The 24530-nt window shown below is 49.7% G+C and overlaps 1 protein-coding gene across 2 annotated transcripts in view; it reads left to right on the plus strand.

Annotated features, from left to right (window-relative positions):
- Nucleotides 1-24530, plus strand: part of DISP3 (dispatched RND transporter family member 3) — a 57907-nt gene that overhangs the window by 23217 nt on the left and 10160 nt on the right. For both annotated transcript variants that reach the window (XM_030805676.1, XM_012498377.2), the window contains exons 3-13: nt 113-332; nt 11823-11959; nt 12835-12969; nt 13467-13627; nt 14926-15065; nt 16819-16967; nt 17183-17344; nt 18153-18314; nt 20800-20913; nt 22004-22140; nt 23454-23638. In XM_030805676.1, the coding sequence (XP_030661536.1) occupies nt 113-332; nt 11823-11959; nt 12835-12969; nt 13467-13627; nt 14926-15065; nt 16819-16967; nt 17183-17344; nt 18153-18314; nt 20800-20913; nt 22004-22140; nt 23454-23638 (1702 nt within the window). The remainder of the gene's footprint in view (nt 1-112; nt 333-11822; nt 11960-12834; nt 12970-13466; nt 13628-14925; nt 15066-16818; nt 16968-17182; nt 17345-18152; nt 18315-20799; nt 20914-22003; nt 22141-23453; nt 23639-24530) is intronic.

The following is a 24530-nucleotide window of genomic DNA, read 5'->3' on the forward strand; positions in this document are numbered from 1 at the left end:
GGACAGGGGGAATCCTGGGAGGCAGGGCTGCAATGAGACTGGATGACCTTGAGGGAGGGTTGGTGGGAGCTGACTGGCTGAACTCTTGGGGCCCCCACCCCTGTCCTTGCAGGCTCCCTGGAGCTGGCCATGACTCACCCTGAGTTCTACTGGTATGTGGATGAGGGCCTGTCTGCAGACAATCTGAAGAGCTCCCTCCTGCGCAGTGAGATCCTGTTTGGAGCACCCCTGCCCAACTACTACTCAGTAGATGACCGCTGGGAGGAACAACGGGCTAAGTTTCAGAGCTTCGTGGTCACCTACGTGGCCATGCTGGCCAAGCAGTCCACCAGGTAGGAAGTCCAGCTGCATCCTGTGTGTGCATGCCCATTTTTGATTTCCAGTTGCCTCTTACTCTTAAACCCCTTATCCCTTTCCCTATAATCTTTTCCTTTGGAAGTCTTTCTTTCCAAATTGGGGCAGAACCAAGTACATCCTTGCAGTCTGTCTGACAAATGACAAATGGAAGTCCGCTTTGCTTGATCAGTGCTAATAGTTAGTGAACGTGACAGCTTTGGGCCAGGTAGGAAATCCTAGACTCTGCCCTGGAGGTCTTGGGTATTGATTTTCTCCTGAAATGGTGCTCGAGGTCTTTCTGGAAAGAGTATTGGCCAGGGAATAAGGAGTTCCTCACTGTATTAGTCAGGGTTCTCAAGAGAGATGGAACCAGTAGGATAGATAGAGAGAGGGATATGTGAGAGGAGATTTATGAGGGGAATTGGCTCATGCAATTGTGAAGGCTAAGTCCCATGACATACCATCTGCAAGCTAGAGACCTTTGGATGCTGGTAGTCTAGCTCAGTCCAAATTTGAAGGCCTCAGAACTAGGGAAACTAATGGTGTAATTCTTCGTTCAAGACCAAAGTTCTGAGAACCCCAGGGGACTGCTGGCGTAAGTCCTGGAGTCCAAAGGCTAGAGAGCCTAGAGTTTTAATGTCCAGGGGCAGGAGAAGAGTGTCCCAGCTCCAGGGGGGAAAGAGAGAGAGAGGAAATCACCTTTCTGCCCTTTTCATTCTATCCTGGCCCCCAGCCAATTGGACAGTGCCCACCCCGGCCACTGACTCAGATGCCAGTCTCCTCTGGGAAAACCCACACAGACACACCCAGAGGCAATGCTTTATGAGTTTTCTCCATATTCCTTAATCCAATCACATTGACACCTAAAATAAACCACACTTCCTGCCTCTAATACCCAGGGAGGTAATGGGCAAGTCACTTCACTTCTCTGGGTGTCAGTGTTCCTATCGTTAAAATGGAGAACACAATTCTGGCTGCCCTCTGGAGTCACTAAGAAGAGATGAGCTAACAGATGTGACGGTGCTTTGGGGTGGAAGGTGCTTTGGGATGGTGTGCCCAGGAGTACAACTGGGTCCCTCCCCACCAGAACAGAGCAGCAGTCCTTCTGGGCAATAACTGTAGTGCTTTCCCAGTCCCCCACCCTGATAGGTCAGTCCCAGGCACAGGAGGAATCATTCTGCCTGAAATACCCTCATTCCTTCCACTGCGCATCCTTTATATTGAGCAACTGCTGGAATAATCAGAGCTAATGTTTATTGAGCACTTACACTGTGCCACACACTGTTCGAAACCCTTTATACATACCAGTTCATTTAATTCTCACACCAACCCAATCAGGTGAGTGCTGTTATGATTATTTCCATTTTATAGTTGAGGAAACTGAGACATGGCAATCAGGTAAGTTGTCCACAATTTTAAAGCTCATCAGTGGTGGAATGAGATTCAAATACAGACCCTCACCCTTTATGTTTTTGTGCCACTTACTGCACTGGGAGCCTTCTCCCTGCCTTAGTTCTTTGTCAGGCAAGCTCCTGTTCGTCTATTAAGATCCAACTTGGGCAACATTGCCCAGAGGCTGGACTAAATGCCCACTACCTGCTATGGTTTGGATATGCTTTGTCCCCCCCAAAACTCAGTGCAGCTGTGTTGAGAGGTGGGGCCTAGTGGAAGATGTTTCGGTCATGGGGGTGGATCCCTCATAAATAGATTAATGCCATCTTGTGGGAGTGAGCTAGTTCTCACTCTTGCGGGAATGGATTAGTTCCCAAGAGAGCAGGTTGTTATAAAGCGAGGTTCCTCCTCTTTTTGGGTCCCTTTTGCCTGTTCCCCCTTTTACCTTCCTCCGTGTTATGATGCAGCACAAAAGCCTTCACCAGAAGCCAATGCCATGCCACTGAACTTCCCAGCCTGCAGAACCATGAACTAAATAAACCTCTTTTCTTTGTAAATTACCCAGTCTCAGGTATTCTGTTATAGCAACATAAATCAGACTGAGACACTACCTGTTTCCACAGTCCCCTTTCTTCTCCTTAAGGGAGGCAGGAAAGAGCATACACAGACTTTGGAGTCAGATGTATCTTGGGTCCGATCCCAGTTATTCAAATTATTGTGAGTTTTAGTGAGCTATTTCACCCTTCTGAGCTACAATTTTATCACAATGCTTCTCACTCTGTCTTTTAATTGTAACTCACAGTACATTCCTCCCATCAACAACAACGGCATCACCTAGGGGCTTGTTAGAAATGCAGAAGCTCAAGTTCTCTCCCAGACCCGCAGTATTTTCAGGTGATTTGTTTGCACATTTAAGTTTGAGAGAGGTCTGGTTTAATTATCTGTCTCTATAGAATGTGAGTTTGTTGAAGACTGGGATTGTTGCTGGTTCAGTTTCTGTGGGCTGAGCCCCAGCACAAGGCCAGGTACCCCTTAGTAAGGATTTGTCAGGGGAGTGAATGAATAAATGAATGGAGATGCCTCAAGGAAAGGTACTTGGCTGGGTTGGGAAACTGAGAGGTGATGACTATAGAAGGACCTTCACGGTTTTAGGTACCAGTATTAACTCTGCCCAGATGTTTAGCTGCTGAGGCAAATCCCCTGCCCTTAGGGAAGAAGCCACTCTTTTCTGTTTTCTCCCATTAGAGCGTCACAGCAGTGGTGACAATCCTGTAGACTTGACTTTAGTGCTTTTGGATGAACAAGATTCTTAAAATTACTCTATTATTGGTTACCCAACAGATGGCAACATGTACCTTGACTTATAACAGAATAATATAAATGATGACTTTTATTGCTTTTAATACTGGAATCTTAGAATGTGCTCACTGCATTTATTGAGCTTCAATTTTTTGCATTTATGTTGCATGCATTTTAATTCTTAATACATTTAAGCCCCATAAGACATGACATCATTATTTTACAGAGTCTGTGTTCATTTATATTTATTCACATATTTACCATTTCTGTGGGTGTTCATTACTTTGTGTAATTTCATGTTTCCCTCTGGGATCATTTTCCTTGTGTCTAAAGAACTCTTTAGCATTTCTTTCAGTACAGATTTGCTGGTGGTAAATTCTCTGTTTTGTTTGCCTAGTAGACATCTTTATTTTACTTTCATTTTTGAAGCATATTTTTGCTGGTATAGAATTATAAATTGGCAGTTATTTTCTTTTAATACTTTACCTGAAGATGTCACTCCATTGTCTTCTGACTTCCATCATTTCTGTAGAAAAGTAGGCTGTAAATCTTTTTTGTTGTGCCATTAAAAATTCTCTTTTTTCTGCTTTTAAGATTTCTTTGTCTTTGTTTTCACCAGTCTTACTGTGACGTATCTTAGTGTGTTTTCTTTGTGTTTGTTCTGTTCGGGGACACAGAGCTTCTTGAAGCTGTAGGTTGATGACCATAATCAGCTTTAAGAATGTCCTAGCTATTATCTCTTCAGATATTGCTTCTATCTTGTTTCTGTTTCCTCTTTTTTGCACTCTGATTACACAAACTGTTAGATCTTTTCACTGAGCCCATATGTTTTCAATGCTTTTTTTCTGGGTTTTATTTTTTTATTTTTCTTTCTATGCTTTGGTTTAGATATTCTAGTTCATTGATCCTGCTTTCTATTTATTGTCTCTAATCTGCCATTTAATGTCTATTGAGTTTTTAAAGTTACTGTTCTGTTTGTCGTTTTTGAGAATTTCCATTTGAATCTCTTATAGATCTAAATCACTGGTGTAATTATTTTATTCATCATTTAGTTAATTTTGTCCACATTTTCCTGTCTGTTCTTAAACATATTAATTATAGTGTTTTAAAATTCTTACCAACTTTTAATATATGGATAACCTGCAGATTTGTTTCTGTAGTCTGTTGTTTCACTTGGTTTGGGATCATGTGTTCCTGCCTGTGGGTATACCTGGTAATTTTTATGTTTTTATTGTTATCTTTTTGAGACAAGGTGTCACTCTGTCATTAAGGCCGAAGTTCAGTGGCATGGTCATAGCTCACTGCAGCCTGAAACTCCTGGGCTCAGGTAATCCTCCCGTCTCAGCCTCCTGAGTAGCTAGGTCTACAGGCATGTGCCACCATGCCCAGCTAGTTTTTTGTTTTTGTTTTTGTTCTGACACAACGTTTCACTGTGTTGCCCAGACTGGTCTCAAACTGCTGGCCTCAAGTGGTCCTCCCACCTTGGCCTCTCAAAGTGTAACTTTTATTAAGTGATGAACATTATATGAAAAAAACACACACATAAAGGTCCAGATGATGTTATTTCCTCCAGAGAAAATTTATCCTTCACTTCAGAAGGCACATAGAGTCATGGCTGATCACCTTAAACAGGCAGTGACCACACTGAGAGTTGAGGATGGTTTGCAATCCTGGAAAGTCTCAGTCTACCTCTAGTTTGCCCTAGATTCTCTAGGATTTTCAACTGAGAGCTTGGTGTATTCTGCAGAGTCCTTTCCCCTGATAGGTTCCAAACTCTAATCTTTTATCTCTCAAAAGCTGCTAAAAAAATCACAACAAAGACAAAAATTCTACTCTGCTTTTTCCGAGGCTTTCTGCTTCGGATTTTTGGCTTCAGGCCCCACACAGCCCCAGACTTCTGCAGAAGTGCCGAGGGAAAACCTGGCCATGTGCTCTGCTGATCCGCAAGTGTCTGCCCAAAGCTCTGCTAGCTTATCTGACTCCCAGCCAAGTTTTTCAGCCCTCTGCCCGTGTTTAGAATCGGCAGATGCCTCCAGGGTAAAAATGGCTGTAGAAGGGCAGCTTACCTTTCCTAGGTTCTTTCCTTTCTGGAGTCTTAGCCCTCTAGTTCGATTACTTCAGCAACTCTCTACTGTCATCACAGATAGTTTCTGAATTTTAGCGGACATTTTAGTAGTTTTAGGTAAGGATACTGGTCTTCCATGAGCTATTTCTTCCAACTTGAGAGTAAAAGTATGGGCCTATGTCTTTTTATAATCAGCATCTAGCACAGGACCCAGAATCTAGAAGATACTCTATAAATGCTTTGCATTAATGTGTGAATGAATAAATGATTGATTTTCTACTCTAACGAAAGGATAGTTAACCTATTTAATTCAGCAAAGTAGATAATCCAGAGATCCTTTCAACTGGGCTTTTTAAAGTCCTGTTTACATTTTTAACAGCTTTATTGAGGCATAATTGACATACAACCAACTTCACATACTTTACAATTTGATTAGTTTTGACATGTGTGTATACACTGGGAAACCCTCACCACCATCAAGACAGTGAACACTAGCAGGGTACTGTAGTTCATGCCTATAATCCCAGCTACTTGGAAGGCTGAGGCAGGAGGATCCTTGAGGCCAGGTGGTTAAGACCAGCTGGGGAAACAGCAAGCCCCTCTCTATAAAAACACACAAAAATTAGCCAGGCGTGGTGACACATGCCTGTAGTCCTTGCTACTTTGGAGGCTGAGGTTGGAGGATCCCTTGAGCTGAGGAGTTCAAGGCTGCAGTGAACTATGATTGTGCTACTGCACTGTAGCCTGGGTGGCAGAGTGAGACCCTGTCTCTTAAAAAAAAAAAATTGTCAAATTTGTTGGTGTAAAATGATTTATAATATTTCCCTATTATCTTTTTAATGTTTGTAGAAATTGTAGTGATGTCACCTTCCGTGTGTCTTCTTTTTTTTCATGATCAGTCTGGCTAGAAGCTTATCAGTTTTATTGATCTCAAAGAACTAGCTTTTGGTTTCATTGATTTTCTTTTTTAAGAATTAGATTTATTTATTTTTATTTTTAATTTTCGTGAACACATAGTAGGTGTATATATTTATGGGGTACATGAGATGTTTCGATAGAGGCCAGCAATGTGAGGTAAACACATAAATGGGGAATGGGCTCTCCATCCCCTCAAGCATTTATCCTTTGAGTTACAAACAATCCAATTACACTCTTATTTTAAAATGTACAGTTAACTTATTATTGACTGTAGTTACCCTATTGTGCTACCCATTTCAATGATTTTCTCCATTGCTTTTCTGTTTTCTATTTCCTTGATTTCTGCTCTGATCTTTATTATTTTCTTTCTTCGGTTTATGTTACATTTCATTTTCTCTTGTACTACTTCCTTAAAGTAGAAGCTAAGGCCATGGATTTGAAACTTTTCTTTCCTAATAGAGGTGTTTAATGCTATAAAATTCCCCTTAAGTGTGACTATTTTAGCACATTTCAAAATTTTGATATGGTGTTTTCATTTTCATTCAGTTCAACATACTTTCTATTTTTCCTTTTGATCTCTTCTTTGACCCATGTATAACTTAAAAGTGTGTTATTTAGTTTTCAAATATTTGGGAATTTTTCAGGCTTTTTGTTGCTGATTTTTAATTTAATTTCATGATGGTTAGAGAACACATTTTGTGTGATGTGAGTTCTTTTAAATTTATTGAGTCTTGTTTTATGGTTCAGTACATGGTCTTTCTTGCTGAATGTTCCCTGTATACTTGAAAAAAAAAGTTCTGTTTTTGCATGAAATGTTCTATAAGTCTTAATTAGATCAAGTTCATTGATTGTGTTGTTCATGGTCTTCTATATCCTTACTGATTTTCTGTCTAATTTTTCTAGCAACATTGAGAGAGAGAGATATTGAAATATCTATCTACAATCGGGGAGTTGTCTATTTCTTTTTTCAGTTCTGTTAGTTTTTACTTCATGCATTTTAAAGCTCTGTTATTAGCTATAAAAACATTTAGGATTGTAGTTTTGATGATCATTTTGAAATTATCTTCTTTGCCCCTAGTTATATTCTTTCCTCTAAAATTTACTTTATTTTTTAATAATATAACCAATCCAGCTTCTTTTTTGGTTCATGTTAGCATGGTATATCATTTTCTCTCCCTTTGCTTTTATCCTATTTGTGTCTTTATATTTAAAGTGGGTTTCTTGTAGTCAGCTAGGTCTTGACTTTTTTAAAGGTCTCTGGGTGGCTCACGCCTGTAATCCTAGCACGTTGGGAGGCCGAGGCAGGTGGATCCCGAGGTCAGGAAATCGAGACCAACCTGGCTAACATGGTGAAACCCCATCTCTACTAAAAAATACAAAAAATTAGCCGGGCATGGTGGCGGGTGCCTGTAGTCCAAGCTACTGGGGAGGCTGAGGCAGGAGAATGGTGTGAACCCGGGAGGCGGAGCTTGCAGTGAGCTGAGATCGCGCCACTGCACTCCAGCCTGGGTGACAGAGTGAGACTCCACCTCAAAAAATAAATAAATAAATAAAGGTCTCTGATACTTTCTGCCTTTTACTTGGGGTGTTTAAGCCATTTACAGTTAATGCAATTATTAATATGGTTAGACTTAAGTATATTTTATTCTATTTGTCCCATATGCTTCTTGTTTCCCCTTTCCTGTATTTTGGCTCTCTTGAACTATTGAATGTTTTTTACTATTCTATTTTATCTCCTTTGTTGGCTTTTATGCTGTAACTCTTTTGGTAGTTGCTTTAGGGTTTATAGTATACATCTTTAAATTATTACAGTGTATCTTCAAATAATATTATTTCATATGTAGTATAAGAGCTTTACAATAATATACTACTATTTCTTCCCTCCTAGCCTTTATGTTATTGTGGTTATGCATTTTATTTTAATGTATATTATAAACCCCACACTACATTATTTTTGTTTAAATTGTCAATTATCTTTTAAAGAGATTTAAATAAGAAAATTGTATGTATTTATTTATGACATTACCATTTTCAATGTTTTTTGTTTCATTGTATAAATCCATATTTCCCTATTTCCATCTGTTACCATTTTTCTTCTTCCTGAGGACTTCCTTTAACATCTCTCATAGGCTGAGCACAGTGGCTAACACCTGTAATCCAACTTTAGGAGGCCAAAGTGGGAGGATTGCTTGAGGCCAGGAGTTCAAGACCAGCCTGGGCAACATAATGAGACCCCATCTGTATTAGTTCCTTTTCACACTGCTGATAAAGACATACCTGAAACTGGGAGAAAAAAAAAGAGATTTAATTGGACTTACAGTTCCACATGGCTGGGGAGGACTCAGAATCATGGCAGGAGGCAAAAGGCACTTCTTAGATGGTGACAGCAAGAGAAAATGAGGAAAAAGCAAAAGCAGAAACACTTGATAAACCCATCAGATCTCGTGAGACTTATTCACTACCATGAGAATAGCACAGTAAAGACCGGCCCCCATGATTCAATTACCTCCTCTTGGGTCCCTCCCACAACACATGGGAATTCTGGGAGATGCAATTCAAGTTGAGATTTAGGTGAGGATACAGCCAAACCATATCATTCCACCCTGGCCTCTCCGAATCTCATGTCCTCACATTTTAAAACCAATCATGCCTTCCCAACATCCTCCAGAGTCTTAACTCATTTCAGCATTAACCCAAAAGTCCACAGTCCAAAGTCTCATCTGAGACAAGGCAAGTCCCTTCCGCCTATAAGCCTGTAAAATCAGAAGCAAGCTAGTCACTTCCTACATACAATGGGGGTACAGGTATTGGGTAAATACAACCATTCCAAATGGGAGAAATTGGCCAAAACAAAGGGGTTACAGGGCCCATGCAAGTCCAAAATCCAGCGGAGCAGTCAAATTTTAAAGCTCCAAAATGATCTCCATTGACTCCAGGTCTCACATCCTTACATCCAGGTCACGCTGATGCAAGAGGTGGGTTTTCATGGTCTTGGGCAGCTCTGCCCCTGTGGCTTTGCAGGGTACAGCCTCCTTCCTAGGTGCTTTCATGGGCTGGCATTGAGTGTCTGCGGCTTTTCCAGGCACACGGTGCAAGCTGTCAGTGGATCTACATTCTGGGGTCTGGAGGACAGTGACCCTCTTCTCATAGCTGCACTAGGCAGTGGCCCAGTAGGGACTCTATGTGGGGGCTATGACCCCACATTTCCCTTCTGTACTCCCCTAGCAGAGGTTCTCCATCAGGGCTCCTCCCCTGCAGCAAACTTTTGTCTGGGCATTCAGGCGTTTCCATATATCTTCTGAAATGTAGGTGGAGGTTCCCAAATCTCAATTCTTGACTTCTTTGCATCCACAGGCTCAACACCATGTGGAAGCTGCCAAAGCTTGGGGCTTCCACTCTCTGAAGCCACAGCCTGAGCTGTACATTGGCCCCTTTCAGCCACAGCTGGAGCGGCTGGGACACGGCACCAAGTCCCTAGGCTGCACACAGCATGGGGACCCTGGACCTGGCCCACGAAACCAATTCTTCCTCCTGGGCCTCCAGGCCTGTGATGGGAGGGGCTGCCATGAAATTCTCTGAAATTCTCCATGTCAGAGAATGTTAATCCCCATGGTCTTGGGGATTAACATTAGGCTCCTTGCTACTCATGCAAATTTCTGCAGCTGGCTTGAATTTCTCCCCAGAAAATGGGTTTTTATTTTCCATTGCATGGTCAGGCTGCAAGTTTTCCAAACTTTTATGCTCCACTTCCCTTATAAAACTGAATGCTTTTAACAGCACCCAAGTCACATCTCGAATGCTTTGCTGCTTAGAAATTTCTTCTGCCAGATACCCTAAATCATCTCTCTCAAATTCAAATTTCCACAGATCTCTAGGGCAGGGGCAAAATGCCACCAGTCTCTTTGCTAAAACATAACAAGAGTCACCTTTGCTCCAGTTCCCAACAAATTCCTCATCTCCATCTGAGACCACCTCAGCCTGAATTTTATTGTCCATATCACTATCAGCATTTTGTGCAAAGCCATTCAACAAGTCTCTAGGAAGTTCCAAACTTTCCCACATTTTCCTGTCTTCTTTTTAGCCCTTCAAACTGTTCCAATCTCTGCCTGTTACCCAGTTCCAAAGTTACTTCCACATTTTCAGGTATCTTTTCAGCAGAGCCCCACTCTACTGGTACCAATTTACTGTATTAGTCCATTTTCACGCTGCTGATAAAGACATAACTGAAACTGAGAACAGAAAGAGGTTTAATTGGACTTACAGTTCCACATGGCTGGGGAGGACTCAGAATCATGGCAGGAGGCAAAAGGCACTTCTTACATGGGGACAGCAGGAGAAAATGAGGAAAAAGCAAAGCGGAAACCCCTGATAAACCCATCAGATCTCGTGAGACTTATTCACTACCATGAGACTAGCACGGGAAAGACCAGCCCCCATGATTCAATTACCTCCCCCTGGGTCCCTCCCAAGACACATAGGAATTCTGGGAGATACAATTCAAGTTGAGATTTGGGTGTGGACACAGCCAAAGCCTATCACCATCTCTACTAAAAGATAACAAAATTGGCCAGGCATGGTGGCATGCATCTGTAGTCTAGCTACTCAGGAGCCTGAGGTGGAAGGATTGTTTGAGCCCAGGAGTTAGAGGCTATAGTGAGCTATGATCATGCCATTGCAGTCAAGCCTGGGTGACAAAGTGAGACCCTGGCTCAAAAAATAAATAAGTAAATAAAATCTCTTTTAGTGCAAGTATACTGGATATGAATTATTTCAGTTTTTGTCTATCTAAAAAAGTTTTCTATTTTGCCTTTGTTTTTTAAATGTATTTTTGCTGGGTATAGAATCCTGGGCTGACTTTTTTCACCACTATCTGCAAAGGATGTTGCTCCCCTGCCTTCTCATGTACCCTGTTTTTAATGGGAAGTCTGCTGTCAGCCTTGTCTTTGTTCCTCTGTGTCTTTTTCTCAGGCTGCTTTTTAAGATTTTCTTTTGGTCACTATTTTTGAGCAATTTGGTTATGATGTGCATTGTAGTTTTTTTGTGCTTGGGGCTCATTGCTGAAGCTTCCTGTATCAGTGGGTTTGTAGTTTTCATCAAGTTTGAAAAATTTTCAGCCTCCTTTGGGGAGTCCAATAACCCATATTTTAGGCTGCACTGAGGACTGGAAACTCTCAAAGCACTAAGCCAGGATAAGCATGGGACTCATTTTGTTTCTCCTCTCTCAGGGATAATCATCCTTGGTTGCCTTGTTTCATGCATTTTCTCACATTTTTGTTAGTTCTAGTGAGAAGATAAATATGGACTCCATCTTGTTACTCCATCTTGGCCAGAAGCAGATGTCACTTATGTTTGTATTTTAAGACACAGTTTGACCAGCCTGGTTGTTTTTTTTTTAATTAAAAATAACTTGTGTTAAGGACACATTGAATGGCAGTGTAAAACTGGATATCTACCAGCCAGTTTGAATTTAGAACTTGGCCATAGATATGGAGAATTGGAAGATGACATAGAAGCTGATTATAATTGATCACGATCTGCGTAGAGCAGTGGTTCTCAACCTTGACCCTACATTTGAATCACCTGAGAGAGTTAAAGAGCACTGATGATTCAGACCCACCCCACCAATTCTGATCTAATTTGTCTGGAGCCTGGCCTGGACATCAGGATTATTGGAAGCCCCCAGGTGATTTTGATATCCAACCAAGGTAGAGTCACAGGTGAAGTGGACAGCTCCTGATACTCCTCTACGTGTTCACAGCCGTATCTAATCCTCTTCCTGTCATTCTTCTCTCCACATCCTCCCTTCCCCCAGCAAAGTCCAGGTTCTCTATGGGGGGACAGACTTGTTTGACTATGAAGTGCGCAGGACGTTCAACAATGACATGCTCCTGGCCTTCATCAGCAGCAGCTGCATCGCTGCCCTGGTCTACGTCCTCACCTCCTGCTCAGGTAGGGCTTCTCTCAAGCCAGCCCCCTCCTCCCCTCCCAGGGTGCTCCTGTCTGCCCAGAGCCTGCCTTCTCAAGAATGCTGCAATACTCTTGAGCCCAGCATGTCAGAGCTGGGGACACAGGGATATGCACAGAAATCATCTTCCAACCCCAAGCAGGCAGACTGAGTCCTGGAGGCAGGTTGGGCTGTACCAGCCTGGGTCACGCCCTCTGCCCTGGGCCCCTGCACAGTTGGACCTTTTGCCTGTTGACCATCTTTCTCCTGTTGATAGCCTTGTGTTGGGGAGTCTGGGGTATTGTATTCCTTTGTGGATTACTTTGTAGCCTATTTTGGAGTCCCAAGTCAACTGCCCTCTGCCCCCCGATCACTTTTTCACCTTCGTGTACCCCTGGATACTAGCTGCTGCTTACAGTGCTGTCCGTATACAGTAGGCTCACTCTACTGCCCAAGGAGACAAGACAATGGTAATACTTTCCAAAATGGAAAAGACATTCATTCATTCATACAACAGATATTTACGGGGCACCAAACTATACGCCAGATGCTGTAAGGTGCCAGGGATCCAAACACAGTTCCTACCCCCAGGTAATATGTAATGTTCATAAGGCTCTTGAGGTAAGGTCTGCAAAGAGGAGGACAACCTGACTTACCCAGAAATGGCTTCATCTGCCACTTGGGCCTCCTGCCCGGTGCCCTCTTTGGGCATGGAAAACTGAGAATTGGCCCTGTGCCTGGGTTGGGAACAGACAGAGTGGTGAATGGTGCCCAGGGTTGGGAGGAAGAGACAGGACCCAGCTGAGGTCAGGGACTCTAGTGGGGTTTGTGTCCCATGAGGGTCCCCCACCATCTCCCTCGTGCCTCTTACCCTGCCCAGTGTTCCTGTCCTTCTTTGGGATTGCCAGCATTGGTCTCAGCTGCCTGGTGGCCCTCTTCCTGTACCACGTGGTCTTTGGTATCCAGTACTTGGGCATCCTCAATGGGGTGGCCGCCTTCGTGATCGTGGGCATTGGTGAGTCACCTCTGTTGCCATGGCAGTGCGCCTCCCACATGGGAAGTCTGCCCCATCCCCTTTCTCCCTGGTTACAAAGCCTGGCTTCCCTGGGGACTCTACACAGCCCCCGCTGAGGCCTAGAGCCTTGGATTGCGGGGTTAGAATGTGGGTGGTGGGCGGATCCTTGGCATAGGGTGGGTGGGGAGAGCAGCAAGGTTTGCTGGATGGAGGTGAGGATGGTGGGAAAAGCCCAGGAAGTGTGGGAAGGAGGCCAGGTTGTGGGAGAAGGTACCTAGCTCTGGGTGAGGTTAGGGCCAAGGAGTGTGGTGGGTGGGGCTTGAACTCTTGGTGGGAGGAGCCAGTCAGAGGAGTCTCTCCAAACTCTAAGCTGAGAAGCAGGACTCCTGCAGCCTGACCGCCCAGGAGGCCACTCCCACTCGGTCTAGGGCCAGGTTGGGCCTGATCCTGGAGACAGCAGAATGATCCTGAGCCTGGCCCGGGACTCCCTCCCACAGGTGTGGACGACGTCTTTGTGTTCATCAACACCTACCGCCAGGCCACCCACCTGGAAGACCCACAGCTGCGTATGATCCACACCGTCCAAACTGCAGGCAAGGCCACCTTCTTCACCTCCCTGACCACAGCCGCCGCCTACGCAGCTAACGTCTTCTCCCAGGTGCGGACCTGCCCTCCATTCCTGTCCGGGCCTCCCACCCACCCATGCATACCTAGCCCCTGCTCTCTGCCCTTCCCACTACTGCTTGAGTGGCCACATAGCCTTCACTTCAAGGTACTTGCCCTGTCTCTAGAGTTCATTTTTGTCATGAATCACCCATTACCCAAAATTAACAAGTGGGAATATATAATAATCCAGACAGCACGTATTAGGGATCCTCAGTAGTAACCCAGCCTCCACCCTGGAGGACATTTGGCAGTTTCCAAAGCTGTTTCTCGTTTAATCTTCATTACTCATGGTAATTGACAAAGGTACCATTACCATCCTGTTTTCCAAAAAAGAAACTTGGCCTTTGAGAGGTGAAGTGACTTCCTCAGGATCACACAGCAGATAAGTGAGAAGCCTGACCAAGTCCATAGCGATTCCCCTTCTGCCTGCTTCTGGCTGCATTTTCCTACCTCGTGCTGACTTCCTCTTGCTGCCTCTGAGTGGGGCTTAGGAGAAGGCATTGAGCCCAGGCTGGGTCCTTGGTACAGAAAGACAGTGAATTGGCCCAAGTCTTTGAGAGACTTTACGACCTGGGCTGAGTAGCCCCTCTGGAAACCAGTAGATGCTTTAGGATTATCCAAGTCCTTCTACAGAATCACTTCTAGAAGGTAGGCAGAGCTGGGTTCAGCTTCTGCTGTGTGACCTTGGGCAGGCTGTGTGACCTCTCTGAGCCTTGCTTTCCTCATGTGTGGATTATCCGGGACTGAGATGCGAGGATGACTGTGAAAGTGTTTCACAGAGTGAAGGCTGCTCTGTGGGTGGTTACAGCTTCCTTCCAACTAGCACCTCCCTGTGTGGTCCCTGTCGTACTTCTGGAACATACCCATTGCTCCTAGTCCCCAGGGTCCCTGCCTCGGTCATGCGGCAGCATTCTCTCCCTCCCCATCACTAGCACATGGCATGGTCTAATGGGATGTGTCTTCCTCTGTCCCCCATTCATTCGCGTAATGACAGCTACTGACCACTGCCTCTGTGCCAGACACTGTTCTGGGCAGTGGACTGCAGATAGACAAGAGCCTCCACTTGAGCTGGGGACCCTTCCTGTGCTGCTGTGTCCCCTGACACCAGCCCTTGGCTCCTGGTGTCCTGCGAGGCTGGTGGCTGGCATTCTGGCAGCCTGGGTCTCCTCCTACTGCCTCAGTCTGGGCCAGATCTGGGGTCCTAAATGTCTCTTGCTGCAGGGGGGCACCCAGGCCCCCTGACTGCAGGTCCAACCAGTCCCACATCCCTCTCTTCCTTTCCATCACCAGATCCCAGCCGTCCATGACTTTGGCCTCTTCATGTCTCTCATCGTGTCCTGCTGCTGGCTGGCCGTGCTTGTCACCATGCCTGCAGCCCTGGGCCTCTGGAGCCTCTACCTGGCACCGCTGGAGAGCTCCTGCCAGAGCAGGTAAGTCGGGTGGGGCCTCTACCCACAGCAGGGTATCCACAACAGGCCTCTGTGAGCCACTCAGTGTACCAGCCTCTCTTCCAAAAGCCTTCTGTATGCCCAGTCCTTTGCTAGGCAGGGAACAGGGAAGGAGAAAATGCTTCCATCCAATAACTGCAATTTGGGATCACCAGTGTCAACAGGAAGTGAGCAAAGCACTTTTGTCCAACATCTTATGACATCACCGTTCACTTCCCAAAGGACCCTGGGAGCTGGGTTCTCTTGCTGTGCCCATTTTATAGATAGAAAACAATGACTCAGGGAGGTTGGGCAGCTTTTTCAAGGTCACCTATTTAGTAGGCAGTAGAGCCTGGATTTAAACCCAAGAACTCTGCCTCCAGATCCCACGCTCTTAGCCACCATGTTAAGTGTCCTCAGGTTCTTGTCTTTAGATGTAGTGAGATGTGTGCAGAGTTGAACGGGTCAGTGCAGAGTTGCTGCTGCAGGTTTAGGGGGAAAGACCTTGTGGGCCTGGTGGTTGGGAAGATGGAGGGGGATGGTGGTGGAGTTGAATCAGGCCTGGGTGGCTGCCTGGGGTGGGGAGGATGGAGCAACTCTGGGCTTGGAACAGGGCCCACTCATTGTGATAAAGGCCTTGGTCAGTCGTGTTCAGGGACCCATGACAATGTCCGCTTGCCCATAGCGAGCCCCGGAGGGGCTGGAGGGAGAGAAGGGCCCAGCGAGGAGCTTAGACTTGGGCCTCAGATGGACTCCTCAGCTCTCCCCACTCACATCCTCTCCCTTCAGGACTCCTCTGTGGTGGTGCGGGCTGGCACTGCACACAGGTGCCCTGGAGGAGGCACTGTTCTGTGTACCATGGGCACTCAGATTTGACTGTTTTCCATGGCAGTTTCATGACATAGAAGCAGCATCATGGGGAAAGGGTACCTTTTTCTGATCTCTACAGAGATGCCAAATAAGCCCCACCTCCACCCCCCCGCCTGGGGCTGTCTCCCCAGTGGTCCTATTGGGCACAGTCATCTTCCCAGTCAGTCAGATGTGGGCTCCAAGCCCAGCCTCCTCCCTCGGCAGCCGTGGAACCCTGGGCAGGTGACTTCACCTCTGCATCTCAGTTTCCTTTTCTATGAAATGGTTGTGACGTCAGCAGCACTGTGATACGTGGGTTCATCTGTGTGTGAGTCCCATGAGGATTAAGTGAGATAATCCACGCAGGGCTCCCAGCTCGCAGCTGGCACGTGGCAGTGGTATTAGCCACATACCCAGCGCTCGTATTAGCCATGAGGATTATTCTGGTGCCCAGTCCCTAGGGTGGGCTGTGTCTCTCATGTGTTCACTCCAGCTGAGACCTCGGCCACGAAGCTACACCCTCAGCCCAGCCCTGCTCCCTCCTCCTGGCTCCCCTGAGTATTAAGTTGGTGGCAGAGCTCCTGGGCCACACAGCAGCAGAGGAATGAGTCCCCTGATTTGATCACCTTAGTGCCCGGGCCACTATGTGTTGTCATCCCCTTTTCCTGGGTAATGTTTGCTGTCACCATTTGTCTCTCTGGAGGAAGACTGGCACCTGAGGGCGCTGGGGTAGATGGTACTAGAAGGAAACCAGGTGACCAGCTCCCAGAAGCCTGGGGTGCTCATTCTGTGTGTGACGTCAGCAGCACTGTGATACCTGGGTTCATCTGATCCTCAGGGCCCTGTCCCACCCTCCCTGGGTACCCAGGACCCTCTGGCTCACCCCTGTCCCCTACTGTCTCCACAGCTGCCACCAGAATTGCGGCCGCAAGAGCTCCCTGCACTTCCCCGGAGACGTGTTTGCGGCTCCCGAGCAGGTTGGAGGCAGCCCCGCCCAGGGCCCCATACCCTACCTGGATGATGACATCCCCTTGCTGGAGGTCGAGGAAGAGCCAGGTGAGAGCTGGCACAGGCCTGCCCTGCTGACCCCAGCGAGACCCAGCACTGCCTCTGCCAGGGGAGTAACACTTGACAAGTTGGTCCTGAGGCTGGGGGCAGGACAAGATGGCCTGCGGGCTTCCTCACCAGGCATCGGGGCTTCCCTGGAAGCGAGCGTGGACCACAGTGGGCTTTGACTCAGGCTCTGACGGGCCACTGCTCTGCCCTGGCAGTGTCACTGGAGCTGGGAGATGTGTCCCTGGTGTCTGTGTCCCCTGAGGGTTTGCAGCCAGCCTCCAACACGGGCAGCCGCGGCCACCTCATTGTGCAGCTGCAGGAGCTGCTGCACCACTGGGTCCTGTGGTCAGCTGTCAAGAGCCGCTGGGTGATCGTGGGTAAGTGGGCCCTCCCGCCCTGCCCCCTGTCTCACAGCTCCACCCCCAAAACACACAGGAACTGGGAGCCCACCCCCTCTCACAGATGCCCCAGGGTCAGAGGCCTGGGCTGGGGTCTCTCCCTCTCTGACCCACCCTCCTTCCTGTGCAGAATGAAGTTGGGCATGGCGGCTGTTGCTCATTGGCCCCTGCTGTGTGCCAGCCACTCACGCTGGGCAGTATAGCACAGAGCATGCCACGCATGGGCCCTGGAGTTAGACCCACTTGAGTCTGAGTCCCAGTTTGGCCGTGTCCTAGCTGTGTGAATTGGGCTGTTCCAGTCCGTTTAGCACTCAGTTCCTATTCTGTAATTGATGATGAGAACGGTGGCTAGGAAGGCAGCTGTAAGTGGAGAGTATGTATAAAGACCTCAGCCCAGCACGTGGCATGTGGTAAGTGCTCAGTGAATGTTAAGTGCTATTAAAATTGTCATCTTCAACAGTATTTCAGAGTTGTGTGAGATCAAGTAGTGCACCAGCTCTTCATAAACTATGAGGTGCTCCGAGGTGGTGGCCGCCTCTTGTCCAGGAGTATTAGATTATAGCTTATAGTCCAGCCCCACGGGACACCACAAAGCAACTGATCCCTGGCCCTGTAGGACCATCCCCAGCAAGCTTTGCCCACAGGCTGGCATGCAGGGCCTTCCCCCACGCCCTTAGGACACCCGCCCCCCAACAACCAGGGCAGCTATCTCCCGGCACTTTGGAGCCCCGCTGGGAATGGACCAGCTGCACCCAGCCCCGCCTGGTGTAGCGCCCTTTCCTCACAGGGCTGTTCGTCTCCATCCTCATCTTGTCCCTGGTGTTCGCCAGCCGGCTCCGCCCCGCCAGCCGGGCCCCGCTACTCTTCCGGCCTGATACCAACATCCAGGTGCTGCTGGACCTCAAGTACAACCTGAGTGCCGAGGGCATCTCCTGCATCACCTGTTCAGGTGAGGCTTCCAGCCAGGCCGTCCCTGGCCCGCTCAGGTGTCCAGGTCCCAAAGGCTATTGGTCTGAGATGCAGGATCCAGGGTCCCCATCAATGCCTGACCTCAGGCAAATCCCACTCCCTTCTGAGCCCCCATGTTCCCACAGTTCATTCAACAGATGTCTGCTGGGTGCCTGCTGGGTGCTGGCTCTGGGGAGGTACTGTGGGCAGGAGGCATAGGCTTCCCAAGCTCAGGGAGTTCACATTTCAGCTCTAGGGACTGGTCACTGTAATAGTAGATCTGAGCTTTGGTGGAGGAAGAATAGGGTGTCTTAGAGGCCCACATCATGGAAGGCTTCCTGGAGGAAGTAACGTCTAGGCCAGAACTCACAAGAATGGGGAGGAGTTAGCCAGGCTGGGAGGGGAGAGGAGGAAAGAAGAGGGGTTAACCAGGTGGGGAGGGGAGAGGAGGGAAAGGGTGGGGTTAGCCAGGCTGGGAGGGGAGAGGAGAGAAGAGGAGGAGTTAGCCAGGTGAGGAGGGGAGAGAGGGAAGGAGTGGGGTTAGCCAGGCTGGGAGGGGAGAGGAGGAGGGGTTAGCCAGGCAGGGAGAGGAGGAAGGGTGGGTAGCCAGGCAGGAGGAGAGAGGGAAGTCTGGCAGAGGAGCAAGAGGTGGCCCAGCCACGTTTGAGAGAGGCAGTTGCAGGAGCTAAGGCTGGCCCAGCCACGTTTGAGAGAGGCAGTTGCAGGAGCTAAGGCTAGCCCAGTGGACTGGGATAGGGCAGGTGGGCTGAAGTGAGGGGTCTGGATTTTATTCTGATTGTCACTGGAAACTATTCACGTGGTTTAAGTGGAGAAGCGGGGTGAGGGAATCTCCCAGGTGCTGTGTGGAGGTGGATTGGGGCACTGGGGTGGAAGCTAGCTGGGAGGCTGAGAGTTTGTGGCGCTGGGACCAGCGTGCTGACGGCAGCGATGGTGGAGTCAAGAGGTTTTTAGGAGGTGGTTTCCATAGGACTTGGTGACGGAGTGGGAGTCAGGAATGAGCCAGGAGGGAAGATAGAGATGGCTCCTTGATTTTGAGGTAGCTGGCCCAGGCCACATTTTAGAGGGGGAGCAGGCGAAGTCAACCCAAGGTCATCTGACTTTGCCAGGGTAGTTAGAAACCAAATGAGAAGACACCTGGGTGAGTGCTTCCAGCTCACAGGAGCAGATCTGCTGGTGCTGTAATTGCCTTTATTTAATTAGGGCGGTGCTGAGATTAACCTGGCCTTCCCCTTGGTAATGGCAGCCAAATGTGTGATAATCCACTGCAGCTCCAAGAGGCACCAGAAGAGCCCCTCGCACTTCGGAGCCAGCCCTGGCCACGTCCCCAGCTCCTCTCCCCCACTGCCAGGACGTGGCATTGCTCCCCATCATCACCGCCGCCACAGGCCTCCTGCCCACCCAAAGGACCTGCTTCCCTTCCACAGATGGACAAACCCCGAAGCTCCCTGACAACATCTGGGGCCAGGACCCAGCCAGAGCCCAGCCAGGACCCCAGCCAGAGCCCAGCCAGAGCCAGCCAGGACCCCAGCCAGAGCCCAGCCAGGACCCCAGCCAGAGCCCAGCCAGGACCCAGCCAGGACCCAGCCAGGACCCAGCCAGAGCCCAGCCAGGACCCCAGCCAGAGCCCAGCCAGAGCCCAGCCAGAGCCTAGCCAGGACCCAGCCAGAGCCCAGCCCCTACTCCCTGTGCCTCTTCCTCTGGAAACTGCCTCTTGGAGGGACCCCTTCAGAGTACAGCAGAGTGCTTCAGCTTTACAAAGGGTAGGCGAGGCCAGTACCCAACGGGGCTGCGAGTCCCTCCCTGGACAGGTCACTTCACCTCTGCTTTCCACTCCATCAAGTGGGGTTCATGGGAACAGCCTCAGGATGGCTGTGAGGATTAAAACTTTGAAGGTGTAGTTCTCTCATTTCTAATTTAAAAAACCCAAAGGAAGGGCTAACACACAACGCTTGAGGCAAAACAGGAATATATGTCTCCCACCATGTCTGCCAGCTGATGACCTTGGGTCACTCTAACAGTCACTCCTGTTAATTGGATGCAGAGGAGGTGATGTCCCACCCCCGAGGGAAGTGTGGCATCATCTCCACCCGACAGAGGTGGCAAAGTGGCACAGAGAGGGTGAGCAGGGGGCAGAGTGGCACAGAGGGCGAGCAGGGGGCAGAGTGGCACAGAGACGGCGAGCAGGAGGCAGAGTGGCACAGAGAGGGCAAGCAGGGAGCGTTTCAGTGTTTTCCTCTGGGCAGGCTGATGGTGCCTTTCTCTGGGCCTAAAATTCCTATAAATTCGGTATTTGATTTTTTAAAAGTTCTTCCTAGTTTCTTTCTGACCCCTGACACCCACCCCCTCCGGTCCCTGGGCCCCAGTTCCTGAGACTGTCTGAGATCCCAGCCTCTTCCCTCTGCCCATCGGGCCCGGGCCAGGATGTCCTGCTGTCCTGCTGTCCTTGACATGGCATTGGGGGGCAGGTCTGTTCCAGGAGAAGCCCCACAGCCTGCAGAACAACATCCGGACGTCCCTCGAGAAGAAGAGGCGAGGCTCAGGGGTCCCCTGGGCCAGCCGGCCTGAGGCCACCCTGCAGGGTGAGCACTGGGGGTGGAGGGTGGGGAAATCCTCCCTGGTGCTAGGGCTGAGGGCCCTGTAAGGAGAGCAGATAAAATTCCTTCTGGATTCTCTTTGAAGAAGGAGAATGTGTGTTCCTGGTCACGGCAGAGGAGCTGGGGCTGGGAGTTGAATCTGGGGCCCTCACCTGCCATCCCGCCAGGACAGTAGGCCCCCGCAACACCCTGGCCTGTGGTGCTCCCCAAGCCCTCCCCGTGCACCAAAGCCATCCTGAGTGTCCAGGGGCAGAGGCGGGCATCCCGGGCCCTGAACACTGGCTTATCCCTGCTGGAGTCTCCCTCAGAGGTGGGTGCTGGGACAAGTGTACTGGGGGAATGAATGCCCCATCAGGCAGCTCTGTCTGTCCCTGTCACCCTGTAGCACTGTTGCCACCTCTGTCCTACCACTGTCACTCCCAGCACCAGCCCTGTACCATCACTGGCACACCTTCACCAGGATGCCCTCCATCACTGTCACCTCCGCTATCTGGGCCACCCCATCCCAGTGACTACCACCTCCCCCACCATCTGTACCACCCCATCCAGTAACCACCACCTCCCCCACCATCCCTGCCACCCCATCCCTGTGCCCACTATCTCCCTCACCACCTCCCTCACCATCCCTGCCACCCCATCCAGTGCCCACCACCTCCCCCACCATCCCTCCTACCCCATCCCTGTGCCCATCCCTGCCACCACATCCCAGTGACTGCCACCTCCCCCACCATCCCTGCCACCCCATCCCTGTGCCCACTATCTCCCCCACCATCCCTGTCACCCCGTCCCTTTGCCCACTATCTCCCCCACCATCCCTGCCACCCCATCCCTGTGCCCACTATCTCCCTACCACCTCCCCCACCATCCCTGCCACCCCATCCTGTGCCCACCACCTCCCCCACTATTATTGCCATGGACCTGGTCCAGTAGAGAGGGGCACAGCCAGCATTTTGAGATGAGCCCGAGGCCAGGACTGAGCTCATTAGTTGACAGAGCTGAGGGTGGGCTGCTCCAGGGTCAGGAGTAGCCAGTCAAGGTCAAGTCCACCCCTCTTTCATCCCTTATTTGTCCGTAGATTTCCCAGGCACCGTGTACGTCTCTAAAGTGAAGAGTCAAGGCCACCCCGCTGTCTACAGGCTCTCCCTCAATGCCAGCCTGCCTGCTCCTTGGCAGGCTGTGTCGCCTGAGGATGGAGAGGTGCCCTCCTTCCAGGTGAGCCTGGGCTGTCGTGAAGTGAGCCGCCACCACTAGGGGTGGTGGGGGGCTCTCAGGGCCACACTGGTGGGCACCGGCCACATAGGGAGGGAGAAGCAGCTTTGAGGATGAAGACCCCCCTCCCGTAAACCAGCCATGTCTGTGACAGGGACCTGCTGAGTGATAGCATGGGCTTCTGAGTCACCTGGGCCTGGATTCAAATCCTGGCTCTGCCATTTATTAACTATGTGTCTTTGGGCAGATTACTTACTCTCTGAGCCTCAGTTTCCTCATCTGTGCCATGGGGATGCGACAAGCACCAGCCAGCATTGTTGGAGGTGTGCGAGGTGAGGCCTGTGCCGTGCAGAACACCTGGGTGCAGTCCCTCCTCAGGCAGTGGCAGCCAGGAATCTTGCTGTCCTTGGTAGCTGCTCCAGCGCTGCAGAAGGGAGTCCCCGAGCCCAGACTTGAGTTTTCCCCTTCATGGGAGTCATTTGTGTTTCTTTTCTTTTTCTTTTTTTTGGGGGTGGGGGGAGGACAGGGGCTTGCTCTGTCACCCAGGCTGGAGTGCAGTGGCGTGATCATAGCTCACTGCAGCCTCAACCTCCTGGGCTCAAGCGATCCTCTCTCATCAGCCTCCTGAGTAGCTGCAACCACAGGCACACACCACCACGCCTTTTTTGTAGAGACAGGGTCTCTCTGTGTTGCCCAGGCTCATTTGTGTTTCTTTAACGTGGTACACACCCTCCATGGTGACAGGAACACGTGCCAATTCGTTTGTTCAGGATTTATATTTCCATTTGGAAGATGAGGTCTCTGAGGCTTTTCCTGCCTCTAAGCCTCTGCATATGCTGTTCCCGTTGCCTGAAAAGCTTTTCCTTCAGCTTCATGCGTGGCTGACTCCTTGGTGCTCGTTCAGGTCTCAACACGTCTGTCGGGCCCCACACAGCCCTGCCCCGGCGCCTTTCTCGCCTTGCCCTCCTCTCCCTGCCATTTATCCTGTCTTATCTTCCTTATTCTTGGAAGCCATCATCATTGCCAGCTCCACGAGGTCAGGAACCATGCCCCTCAGAGCCTGGCACAGTGCCTGGCATGGGACAGACACTCAGTGAATGATAAGAAACGAGGCTCAGAGAGGGAGGAAGGGATTTGCCCAAGTGCTGAACTCAAACCCAGGCCTCCCAAGCCTCTACCCAGGGCTCTGTCCCCGACTCCGAGGACTGGGACAGGGTGAACTATGCCGAGGAGGGAGGGGACGGAGCCTGAGGCTGGCCCAGGCCAAGGCAGCCCCCCCGAGTCACGTGTCTTGTCTCTGTCAACCCACTGCTTAGGTGTATAGAGCGCCTTTTGGTAACTTCACCAAGAAGCTGACCGCTTGTATGTCTACAGTAGGGCTGCTCCAGGCGGTGAGCCCCTCTCGCAAGTGGATGCTGACGACCTTGGCCTGTGATGCCAAGCGGGGCTGGAAGTTTGACTTCAGCTTCTACGTGGCCACCAAGGAGCAGCAGCACACCCGGTAACAGAGCCTGGCAGACAAGCTGGTGCCCATCAGCCCGGCTGCTTCTTTGCCCTTTTCTCTCTTTTCTCTCTCTTTTTCACATGATGGATGCCAGCAGGCCCCCTCACTTTTTTTTTTCTTACTCTGTTGCCCAGGCTGGAGTGCAGTGGCACAATCTTGGCTCACTGTAACCTCTGCATCCCAGGTTCAAGTGATTCTCCTGCCTCATCCTCTTGAGTAGCTGGGATTACAGGCATGCACCACCACTGGGACCTGCTTAATTTTTGTATTTTTAGTAGAGATGGGGTTTTGCCATGTTGGCCAGGCTGGTCTCAAACTCCTGAGCTCAGGTGATTCACCTGCCTTGGCCTCCCAAAGTGTTGGGATTACAGGCGTGAGCCACTGCACCCAGCCCTGAGGGATGCCAGCAGACCCCTTTAAGAAACTGCTGGCCAGGTGCAGTGGCTCATGCCTGTAATCCCACCTCGGGAAGCCGAGGTGGGCGGATCACGAGGTCAGCCAATCGAGACCATCCTGGCTAACACGGTAAAACCCCTTCTCTACTAAAAATATAAAAAATTAGCCGGGCATGGTGGCATGCACCTGTAGTCCCAGCTGCTCAGGAGGCTGAGGCAGGAGAATCACTTGAACCCAGAGGCAGAGGTTGCAGTGAGCCAAGATCACGCCTCTGCATTCCAGCCTGGGTGTCAGAGTGAGACTCCATCTCAAAAAAACAAAAAGAAAAAAAGAAACTGCTGTCCATTTCCACCTACTTGCTCAGATGGGTCTCTGCCCAGGGCTGGGGAGTGGAGAACATTGGCAAAGATGATGGGCCCGGGAGCTGCTCCCCACCTCGATAGCTCCTCAGCGGTTGCAGTGGCCACCTGGCTGTCCCTCTGGCATACCAGGC

This window comes from Nomascus leucogenys, chromosome 24 (assembly GCF_006542625.1).
Source record: "Nomascus leucogenys isolate Asia chromosome 24, Asia_NLE_v1, whole genome shotgun sequence".
NCBI classification, from domain to species: domain Eukaryota; kingdom Metazoa; phylum Chordata; class Mammalia; order Primates; family Hylobatidae; genus Nomascus; species Nomascus leucogenys.